This window comes from Triplophysa rosa, linkage group LG1, assembly GCF_024868665.1.
Source record: "Triplophysa rosa linkage group LG1, Trosa_1v2, whole genome shotgun sequence".
In the NCBI taxonomy this organism is placed as follows: Eukaryota; Metazoa; Chordata; class Actinopteri; order Cypriniformes; family Nemacheilidae; genus Triplophysa; species Triplophysa rosa.
In genome coordinates, this window is record NC_079890.1 from 1 (window position 1) to 11,496 (window position 11,496).

Here is an 11,496-nt window from a genome sequence, read left to right on the forward strand (position 1 = left end):
AAGTTCAGGCCGATGTAGTCAGTAAAGCACAGGAATATATATTTTTTTACTGGAAAACAAATCATAGATCCTGATTTTAAACCTCTGCATTGATAATGTTCCTGCAACCACAATTCAGAAAAAAAGCTTCAACACCTTTTTTAAACACTCAGGCAAGTTAAGAGTCATAACTAGATAATTCAATTTAAACACACTCTGCCTTGAATCATGGTCGCTTACAACCTTCGAGCATATTTCCAAATGTAAAACAATTTACTATATAAATAAACAGCTTTACACTGTACCCAGAAACAAAAGCAACATTACATAGATTTATTTATCACCTCAAAATTACAGCGGTTCTTTATTGAAAGGAACACATGTGACTTACTTCATGAGGTTCTGCAGGAGTTGAAGCAATTACAAATGCTGCCAATAATTCACTTTTCACTGGGAAATCAGCATGTCCATCAAGAGTCAGGAGCCACCAAGAAGCCTTAAACATTCAAAAAGCTAGACACTAATATAAAAACGTAAAAATTAAATAACGGTATGCACTATAACACCAACATCTCTTCAAAGAGCCATTTTACTTTAAAACTCTACAGACTTGCTTTGAGTTTATCACACATGAGCCAATTGCAGGCACCAACATTAACAAGCACACCAACCAAGCGGAAGCAGAGCTGAAGCAGGATCTTTTAAATCTGTCTAAAACCCGCCTCCTGCTTTCATAACCAATCATAATCAGAGGCAACATTTTAGGCCAATGAGCTTTCAAAATCTCGTTATTGACGAATTGACAGATTAAATCTGTTCATATTAGCTGAATATACATTTTAAAATGTTGTTTTTGTTATTTTCGCTTGTGGGGTCATTTATTTATGTTTGATTCATCTGCGTCGTTATAGGCTACAAGTAGAAAACTGCATTACCCATAAACACCTGCCACAGCACTGCAAGTGGATTTCTGCACAAACTGCGTCTAAACACTCCTTTAGTATTTAGGGTAAATTCCTCATATTCCCGCGCTACCTCCGATTAGCACATAAACTAACAAACGGAGACTTCTTTGAGGTTGTGTTTGTTCTTTATTCTCAGACTGACAGATGGCGTGAAGCAGATGGGCGAAAAATAGGGCACGAAATAACCATAAGACAAACGAGTTTGTAAAACAGGCTTTATTACAGCTTTGAACACCGAGGAATGATGGTGGATAACCGACACGCCACGGCTCTGGTCATCGCCGGTGTTTTAAGCGTCCTGGCGTCCGTGTATCTCTCAGTATCGGTGGGTTCGCCGCACTGGTACCGTTACACGAGCCCTCCGGTGCGCGCGGAGTCCAACGCCACGGAACTGCGCGCGCTGCAGGACGAGTTTCTGGACAGGGAATTTGATGAGAAAACCGCGAGCGACGCGATGTTCCGCATGAACGGGACGATCGGGCTGTGGTGGCGATGCGTTCAGACGCCCACTGATGCGCACTGGTACAAAGAAGCAGGTACAAATGTTTTTATTAAAATGGCATTAGACATCTGAGCACACCATGTAAATTATGGCTGTTGTCAAGCACTGGCCGATCGGGAAACCTGCATACGTCTCTATGACTACAACATAATTCAGTGGCACACAGAAATATATTCTCACAAATAGAGTTTGTTAATCCTTTTTACTACAATTAAAAAACATTGTTACTGTTACAACCATGGTTACCCCAAAATAACCACAATTACTGTAGAAAAAACATGGTTTTGCCAATAGTTATCAATACACCAAACAAACATTGTTACTACACTTATAAACCACAATACATGGTTTATTTTCGAAGGGCAGAGCTGGAAACATGGAGACAGTAGCCTAGGGTGTAAAGAGATGGGGAAACGAGTTTGATGTTTTTGTTTGTTTATTTAATGTTTAAAAAATCATAGTTTATGTGTCACTGTGCATTGCACTCTCTAATTGTTTCATTGGCTGTGTAGATGTATGCATCTCTCCCTTGTAACTCTACATGTTAATCCTCTGTTCGTTTCGATATTAGATAAAACATGTTTGACATTGTGATGTGAAATGTTATTTGACCTCTGGTTGAGTTTGACAGGTACAATATTTACAAAAATTTGTTTGTGCTTTCAGATCCAAAGATGCTTCTGGAGTGTGTGAGTTTTACTCCCTCCCAACAATTGACACCAAAATACAAAGAACCAGGAAATCACAACAGTGGAGAAGACACAATACGAACCTGTAAGAATACGCGGGCCAGAGTCCTGCAGGTACCCGTAGGGTGAACCGCTAATATTTGATGTAACGGGTGGATTAATTATTCATTTGTCATAATACAATTTATATATAAGTATAATTTTACAGAAAGAGGTAAGGGAAACTATTGTTAATATCACATGAACAATATAGGCTATTTTTCACAAATTTTTCATAAATCAAATCACATTTCATAAATCACTAATCAAATATAGAATAATATTTAAGTGGATTCACTCTTGGTTGTCTCTCCCGAAACTCGGCCATGTGAGTTAGGCTACTGCATGTTAAAAATTGTATTAACCAGGAATTCCTAATATTTTGTTGCGTGAGAAAATAAATGGTTTTATCTGCATTATGTAGATGTAATGCGGGTGCGGTTCGGGTCTCAGCATTTTTGTCAAACGGGTAGGGTCGGGTACGGAATTAAATTAGTGCTGCTGTCGGGTGTTCTTTTAATTACTGCGGGTGCGGGTTTATCAAGCAGGACCCGTGCAGGACTCAGACGCCGGCACACACACACATGATCCTATGATTGTACACACAGTTCTGCTGCTATAGATGAACACAGTGTTTTAACTCTGTCCTGCAGATCTGTGGAGGTGTCAGTTTCTCCTGCCGCTGGTGTCTCTGGGTTTAGTGGTTCTGGGCGGTTTGTTGGGTTTTTGTGCGTGTTTGTGTGGCAGTTTCACTCCAGTGCTCTTCATTGGGTTGTTGCATCTGCTTGCAGGTAACAAATGTAGTGTCAGAATACATCTCAGTGATTTTTATTTTGTTCTGCTGTAACTTTTGCACAGGATTAAATGTTTTATTTTTTATTTTAAGGCTTGTGTTCTCTGGCTACCGTGTGCTGTTTCTTGGCCGGAATGGATCTGCTGCATCGTGTGTCTGTGTTTCCAGATCATGTGGATGCTATGCTGGGCTGGTCGCTATATCTGGCACTCATCGCATCTCCTCTTCAAATGATGGCTGCAGCGCTGCTGGTGTGGGCCGCTCGCAGCCACGGTCAGACCTACTATCGCATGACTGCGTACAGAGTTGCTTAAAATGTCAGATCTTTGGATGAACTTGCAGACGATCGAATAAAATGGATTTGAGTTTTGATCCTTAAGCACTTGAATCTCAATCTAGTTCATTTTTATTATGCTGCTGTGAAGATTCTTGAACTCTGGAGAAATCATTCTGGTCCGAAACACAAGGATGAGAAAAGATGATGTATCTCAATCAGTCTGTAGGCTTCTGTGATGCAGTGTTTAACACTGGCCATAATATTCATACCTGGTTTTAGATGGTGTGTCCAAGGTTTAAAATAAACATTTTTTACTCACCAGCCAATATGACTACTAAATTTACTAGACAAAAATAAACAGACTTTCTGTATTTATAAACTGTGTTTCATATCTCCTTCCTAACTCGTTTATCCTCATCCTTTATACTTTTCACCAACCCTAACCCACCAAAAATACGTTTTAGATGGTCAAATCAAATCAAACTACAGTAAAATACTAACCCTTGCGTGACACTTGATATTAACACTTAGGGTGTTCTTATCTTGTGCTGCTTTGTTATTTAGAGCGAATTTATTTTTACACTGGGGTTAGTTACCCCAGGCAAATACCACACAGTATCGTTTGCAATGAAAATAAGTTGCAGCAGTTATTGTTTTTGTCACCCAATATTGCTTAATTATTATATTTGTAATGCCCGTTTCACACCGCACGGGTAAGCAGCGCATATTTTTTCCGGCGCCCATGTTAACAGCTGAGAGCATTCACACCACACGGGTAAACAGCACATGCTCGTGCAGCAGAAGCAGCTGTGCAGCGATCATTTCGGCACAGAGTCTACAGTGTACTCTTTACATTCCAAATGCAGATGGATTGAGAGGAAAACGTAACACGTTTTACCTTTAAAGCGTGTAAGTGGTGTGTAATGTGTTTTAACAGCCGCCAAAAACATTTGTCAGGAGTTTTTTTGGCCAAACCACAACAGCACATTTAAAGGATTTATAATACAAGTATGTCTTAAATGCTATGCTTATATTGCATATGAATGAGGGGGAAACGATGGCATTACACTGTCAGTGTACTGTCTGAAACCCACTGTCATCATAACCTTCTGAAAAAACAGATAAAACTACATAGACATCATGTTATATGCTTATATTGCGTATGTGTGAGAGAAAATCGATCGCATCACAAGTCAATCACTCTCTCCTATGGTGAGTTAACCCTTAAGTGACTTAAATCGTATCCTTCAAAGCACAATGTTTTTTTATTTATAACTTGGAGCTACTACGTGTATCTAAAAGAGCATGAATCAGGCGGATAAAACCAATCAAAAGTTATACAATCTACATAAAATAAGCTTTTTGATGAAGTTATGGAAGATATTTTGCTCATTGATGTATTTAAAATACCGTGTGCGTTGCATATGCTGCCAGTGTGAGAGAACAAAGGACACGCGCTGTAAACACTCCCAATGCTCTGCTTACGCGTGCGGTATGAAACGGGTTTAAGACGCTATTATGATGATTCAACAGTCGAGTATAATTTGTCTTGTTTTACTGAAACTTCCCCAGCAAAGTGAGTGAAGATAATCTATGAAACATAAGCGTTACCCACCACATCTGATTTTTACCCGCACTTGGCAGGCTGGCATGTGTTCTTTTTAAACCCTGGGTGTGTACATGAAATGTCATTTGTCAGGTTTTTTTCCAATTATGAAAAAACAGAAACATAATCTGCCTCTCCAGAAAGATCAAATCAAGAAAACAAGTCTATGTTTCTTTTATGGTGTATTGCTCAAGTAAATATAGTTGTGCTGTGTTTTTACTCGCATTGGATCCTGGAGTCTGGATCAGTTGTACGGTGATCTCTAAACGCATGCATGTTGTCTTGGCCTTCTGATCAAACCCATACATTAAAACAGAACTGATTCGCAGATTCTTCAGTATGTTATTTTCTCACCCAGTTAAGTATAATGTTCATGTGATTTATTTTCTTAAATGTTCTGGGACAGTTTTCATGTTTAGACAAACTGTTGAGTTAGCACAATGAAATCCTAATTCTGACAATCATTCTTAATTCTGATTGTATGCTGTATATAACTCTGTGTGTGCTGTTTTTATTACTATTTGTTCATTTGTAATTTATATTTGATTTTTAATTTTATACATTGCAAACGTTGCTTAACATTTGTTTATTTTACACTGTATAAATGCTTTTACGCACACAGCCACACACATAAGCTTTTTTGCACAGTAATCTGTTTTGTGAAAAGCACAATTTAAATAAATAGAATTCTACTGTAATGTCCTAACTGTTGTCAAGCATACATCATCCACTATACTGTTTACTTTTACTGCGCTATCCAGATGGACAGCTTGCTGACGATTCTGAATTTTCAGTCAAATACATGCAACTGATCACTGAACCAACTCTACAACCCGAAACATGTCCAACTGAACCCCAAACCTCAGCCAGACTAAAGCAAATGATAAAAACCCAAAAAGAAAAATATCTCAAACACTGGTCAGAAGCAACAGCTCACCAAAGCAAACTGGAATGCTATCTGTCATTAAACAGATAATATAAACTGACCATGTACAGACTCAGTGACCACAACCTCACTGTTGAGACGGAAAGACACAGGCAGACATGAAAACCAAGTGAAGACAGACTGTCTCCACATTCATACAAAATCAAGTGGAAACAGAGCCGCACTTTTTAACTTTATGCCCAAAGTACACACACACACATCATAGAAAAACTTTTCCCCAATTTACAAATTTAAACAAAGACTTCAACCAGATTGAACAAAAGGACAAGCTTTTGTATATACTAGGGCTGTGTCCGAAATCGCCCACTATACCCTCATTTACTCTCATTTACTATTCCCATCCCTACATTAGTTCACTAAATTAGTCCACTTTAAGGAGTGGGTGAAAACAAGTGACAAAATTCGGACACTCGGTGCACTGGAAATGCTTGGGGCGCCATCTACTGCCGAGACGCGGGAATTCATTCAGCCCGAGCATCACGACAGATGGCTAGCAGCTAGCCGCGAGTGTACTTCGGTTGTATTCTCGTTACTGTGATGCATCATGGGATTTAATGAGTGCACTAAATAATGTCCACCATGAATTCGGTCACCACCAAAAATGTGTGTCCCCTCAAATAGTGCACTATATTAGGGTATAGGGGGCTATTTCGGACACAGCCTAGGAGATAAGCTCAAACCTGGATGCAAGATTTACATTTGCATTTAGTCGTTTAACAGATGCTTTTATCCAAAGCGACTTACAAATGAGGTAAACAATGGAAGCAGTTGGAACAACATAAGGACAAAAAGTGCAATACAAGATATGTCAAGTCCTGCCTGACAACAGAACAACCAGCAACAGAACCACAACTGGGAAACAAACACAATACTGCACAACACACACAAACTGACACTAGGACCCTGTCACTCTTACTGAGACCTTAGATTAGTACTTTGCATTTTTTTGTTTATATTAATGTGGATATACAGAAGATATATATAGATACTAGTAAAACACTCCACACTCCATATAGATACTAGTAAAACACTCCACAGAAATCGAGTATTTGAAGGCAGCATTATACAGTCTTGTATGGCTGGATTTCCGGCCCCGGAGACGCTGTGATGTGAATATGGCCACAGAGTGAAGTGACTTTCCTTGCAGGGACTTTGGCCAGCGATCAGACGTCAGACATCATTAATCGCTCATTGCGCTTCTGAGTCAGTGATGATCAGACATCAACAATTGCACATGACGACATCGAACGCATGAACATGGCGGATCCGAGTGCAAAACAAAGCGTCCAAAAAAGGTACAAATGTTTAAACGTTAAAGTAGTTCGTTTATCTGTTTCAAGTTTAAAGCACCAAATACGTCGCTGTTAATATGTGACACATCCATCTCTTGTAGTGATTCATGTAGTTGAATAGCAGACACACCCACGAAACGCGTTTGGTTTTAATATTTGTATTTGTAAACATGAAATCATATCATATTATTACATATAAATATGTTTAGCTTTTCTAAAGTAATTAATACACTTTTAAATGATAAAATCCATAAAATCAAATACATTTTCTGCATGAAGTGTGTGTGTTTAGTTTCAGCAGCACCCTTACAGTGAGATATACAGTACACTGTCAGTGTTCATGTCTTTAGGTATTCATATAAGTGTCCAGATACATTTTGAGGCCACTGAATGTCACATTTTCAGTGTGTATAAGTCAGTTTTACTGTGTTACCTCACACTCTCTTCGTTGGACATCAACAGGGTTTGTTAATGTGTGTTTTTATTCTTTTCTTTTTCAGTGTGAAGATCGCTGCGGGTGCTGTGGTGTGTGTGGAGAGTGAGATCAGAGGAGATGTCACAATCGGTAGCCCTGAACTTCACTTACTTTTATTCTGTTAAACACAAAAACACGTGTAAAATGACATCATTATATATATAACATCATAGTCTGTTTGAACTAATGTGATACAGTCAACACTCTTGCATGCTGGTTGTTCTTTAAGGAAATTCTTAAATATTTGCAACCCTGGTTTATTATGCGCAGGTCCACATCTTGCCTACAGTACATACTTAATACCATTATATATTTAAATAGCAAAACATATAATCCTGAATGATTTTTGATCGATATGTTATGACATGTTACAAGACAGTCAAATATTATATCTTGTACCAGTATGGTTACACTTCATGAACCTGCTTTAAAAATATTTTTTTATGTATTAAAGGCACTGTATTGAGTGCTATATGTGAATAGAGTAATTTCATTCGTGTCATGCCAAACAACAGCCTTCAGCTGTGATTATGTTCAGAGTTTAGCACAACATATGACCGGTTACTCGACAAAACAAGCCCAAATTCATATCTGCTTCAGGACCAAGAACTGTTGTTCACCCGAAAGCTCGGATCATTGCGGAGGCTGGACCCATCGTGATCGGAGAGGGAAATCTAATCGAAGAGCAAGCATTGATCATTAACAGGTGAGCCATCTCTTTCCAGCGGAGTCTATTGTGTCTTATGTGTACGACAAATTAACAAATGCTTGTATGCGCAGCTATCCTGAGAACATTCTGCCCGACAGTGACTGTGTGGAACCCAAAGTCATGACCGTCGGCATCAATAACGTCTTTGAAGTTGGCTGTGGTACATTTTTATTTGATTAAACTGTTAGAATGACTTGAAGCTTATATTTGTGCCAAATTCAACTTGAATTTATCTTTTATATTTTTCAGTATCTCAGGCTTTGAAAATTGGGGATAACAATGTTATCGAATCAAAAGGTGAGTAACAACTTCGTACTTATACTTAAAGGAGTTTGTCCTTTATTTGTCCCCATTCACTTTCCATAGTTATTTTTATTCCTACTATGGAAAGTCAATGGGGGCAAATTTTGAAGTGAACTTCTCCTTTAAAGTGATAGTTCACCCCAAAATAAAAATTCTGTCATCATTTACTCACCATTTTGGCATTACAAACCTGTATGACTTTCTTTCTTCCGCAGAACACAAAAGAAGATATTTTGAAGAACGTTGTTGGTTTTGTGTCTATACAATAGAAGTAAATGGGGTCCAGTGCTGTTCGGTTACCAACTTTCTTCAAAATATCTTCCGAACCCGCCCCGTAACCGAGATTGTTTAACCCGACCCGACCATTACAAGTACATTTTAAGCCCAAACCCGACCCGAACCCGAAGTGCGTTTAACAGCAAGCTTTGTTGAAATATGCTGCATTTTATGATTGCTTGCGATTATAATAAATAATAATAAATAAGCAAACACAGTTTCATCAAGGCACGGCGGCCCCCTCAGCAGTGAACACACAAGAAAAAATAAGAATTAGCACAGACTTACCAATAACTAAACTTTGCTGTGGGTGAACAGGTGTGAAAGTCAAAAATCATTTTTGAATAGACTGTTGGTTTAAGCGCCTTCCTCCTCTGATTAAAAGTTAGCCCAGCTGCACTGAAGTTCCTCTCGCTGCGGCTGCTAACGTCACCTGCAGGGATGCTGAGGAAGGACACTACGGGCCGGTCTTGACAGTAATGACAAGATCATAAAGCTTTCCCTGCATCATTTGGAACTGTAATACATTTTCCATCGCTAATATTTTGCTTTATCGCACTCATCTTACCATCACCTGCTGTGTTGTGACAACGAGGACAAGAGCGGGAGCACGTGCGCAGAACAGTTTATGCGAAAAGTGTGTGTTTTCTCTCGTGTTTTTTTGTGGTCACAACGCAGCAAACACGCAAGCACACGCTACTGCACACAAACTTGTTTGTATATAGCCTATATTTTTTTTTGTTACAAACCCAACCCGAACCCGAGGCTATTCATGAAACATTTTGGTTGCAGACCTCTATCTCTTATATGGTAGTGACATTAATTTGACATTGTTTACAAGGCAAAGATCTGAAATTGTTCAGCTGCGCACAATTTTAATATCATTTGAGATTTACAGATTTCACATCTAAATGAGAGGCATATGCAGGTTTTCTGTGTGAATGTTCATTTGATGAATCATGTATACACTTTGATAAATTATCGTAAAATCAAATTTAAGACAGTTTTTTTCTACGCAACATATTATAATACAACAATAATAAAACCTCAAATACCCACCCAGCATGTTATACGCTTAATTTGGTGAGGGAAAACGATCGTATAGAACTCTATCAATCCGCTTCCTCCACTGACTGAACCCTCATTGCTCATCATGGCCTTCAAAGAAACAGTTAAAACTATATAAATACATTACATTTACATTTATTCATTTGGCAGACGCTTTTATCCAAAGCGACAAGTAGGAGAGCATATAAACAAGTACAGCTGCATGCTTGGATGTTGTGAAACAGAAACAGTGTTCATGTGATAAGTGTTGTTGTGTTTTCAGCTGAAGTAGGCAGGAACGTGATGCTGACTAGCGGCTGTATCGTGGGTGCGTGTTGTCAGGTGAACACATGTGAAGTGATTCCAGAGAACACTGTGATCTACGGCTCAGAGTGTCTGAGACGCGTGCAGACTGAAAGGCCGCAGGTAATGTGTGTTTCTCCCAAAGATAAACGGTGTAAATCAGACATTCTTTTAACGGTTACTTTCTTCATTTAAAGCCTCAGACGCTGCAGCTGGATTTCCTTATGAAGATTTTACCCAATTATCACCATCTTAAGAAAACCGTGAAAGGAAATTCCACTCCTGCCAGAAGTTGAGAGCGAATTTACACAAATACACATGTAATCTATAAATTTAACGATTGAGCTTATAGCTACTTTTCTTTGCATTTGTTTGTATGTTTTTGTTGATTTGTGTTTGTTTGTTTGTTTGTTTGTTTGTTTGTTTGTTTGTTTTGGACTTGCAGTTTGGCTCGTAATTTATTCATGACTGAAATCACTTCAGATCTCTAATCTGCAACATGTTTTTGTAGTTTATGTAAAATCTTCCTGCTAAACGTTTCTCCCACAATAAAATAAATATGTAAACAACTAAAACATTCCAGTACAGAATCAGTTTCTTTCAACTAAATATAACAGTACCTTATGAGCTAAATTTCATGCATTCTTGAGTGAGCAGTTTCATTAAATGAAATATGAAAAAACAATATGCCTTTTTATTTCTAGATTCCTAGTGAGCTGCCAAAGGCGAGTGTGAACAGGGTTTGTAGTGTTGGGGGGTGGAGTTCACCTCTGGGTATTCAGCCTGATTACAGTGTCGAGACTTGATAAGTTTATGTTACTTAATACTCAAATATGAAATATTAAATAGAGAACACATAATATTGAAATACATTAGTGAAATGTCAAATGGTTGTGATTTAATCCAACGGTCTGCTTTGCTCTTTATCCTGTAAAGAAAGCTTGCTCTAAGGTTGACTACTAAGACTACTTAGCCTCTATTTGTTTGTCTGTGAATATGAACAATCACTCTGCTCAATGTGGCTTTATGTTTAAAAGAAACATGTATTCGTTTACGCTAATGTCCTTCATTTAAAACATCTTCAGGAATTATTCACTCTCTGATTGGGCCACATTCATGAAACATTCATAAATATATGAGTAAATTCTGAGTAATTTGCGCGTAAAACAGACCTTCCCGAAAACTTTCCTCCAGATTCACAAATACTTTGTAAACGTCAGATTTGATAGTAAAATGTGTGTATGTTAATGAATTCCAATCACTCATAAACAGGGCGCGCATGCATGCTCATTCAT

The 11,496-nt window shown here is 38.4% G+C and overlaps 2 protein-coding genes across 3 annotated transcripts; both read left to right on the plus strand.

Moving 5' to 3' along the window:
* The first annotated feature begins 853 nt into the window (after positions 1–853).
* Positions 854–5,547, plus strand: cldnd1a (claudin domain containing 1a). Its single transcript, XM_057335932.1, has 4 exons — positions 854–1,480; positions 2,113–2,220; positions 2,828–2,965; positions 3,061–5,547. Exons 1-4 carry the CDS (start codon positions 1,186–1,188, stop codon positions 3,279–3,281), a joined length of 762 nt encoding a protein of 253 aa, XP_057191915.1. The 5' UTR covers positions 854–1,185; the 3' UTR covers positions 3,282–5,547.
* Positions 5,548–6,994: 1,447 nt separating this feature from the next.
* On the plus strand, positions 6,995–10,868 carry dctn6 (dynactin subunit 6). Of its 2 annotated transcripts, XM_057336714.1 has the most exons (8): positions 6,995–7,091; positions 7,589–7,653; positions 8,164–8,269; positions 8,344–8,432; positions 8,522–8,569; positions 10,182–10,324; positions 10,399–10,521; positions 10,647–10,866. In XM_057336714.1, exons 1-7 carry the CDS (start codon positions 7,048–7,050, stop codon positions 10,495–10,497), a joined length of 594 nt encoding a protein of 197 aa, XP_057192697.1. In that variant the 5' UTR covers positions 6,995–7,047; the 3' UTR covers positions 10,498–10,521; positions 10,647–10,866. The 2 variants fall into 2 exon arrangements, with proteins under 2 accessions (XP_057192697.1, XP_057192688.1); XM_057336705.1 differs by having other exon boundaries at positions 10,399–10,868.
* Positions 10,869–11,496: the final 628 nt, after the last annotated feature.

What these genes read in the sequence shown, in the direction of transcription:
- cldnd1a (XM_057335932.1), top strand. Translation starts at nt 1,186, where the DNA reads ATGATGGTGGATAACCGACACGCCACGGCTCTGGTCATCGCCGGTGTT. An exon ending in AGAAGACACAATACGAACCT is followed by an intron (nt 2,221 to 2,827) that starts GTAAGAATACGC and finishes TCTGTCCTGCAG; the next exon opens with ATCTGTGGAGGTGTCAGTTT. An exon ending in GTTGTTGCATCTGCTTGCAG is followed by an intron (nt 2,966 to 3,060) that starts GTAACAAATGTA and finishes TTTTATTTTAAG; the next exon opens with GCTTGTGTTCTCTGGCTACC.
- dctn6 (XM_057336705.1), top strand. Translation starts at nt 7,048, where the DNA reads ATGAACATGGCGGATCCGAGTGCAAAACAAAGCGTCCAAAAAAG. An exon ending in AAACAAAGCGTCCAAAAAAG is followed by an intron (nt 7,092 to 7,588) that starts GTACAAATGTTT and finishes TTTCTTTTTCAG; the next exon opens with TGTGAAGATCGCTGCGGGTG. An exon ending in CAAGCATTGATCATTAACAG is followed by an intron (nt 8,270 to 8,343) that starts GTGAGCCATCTC and finishes TTGTATGCGCAG; the next exon opens with CTATCCTGAGAACATTCTGC.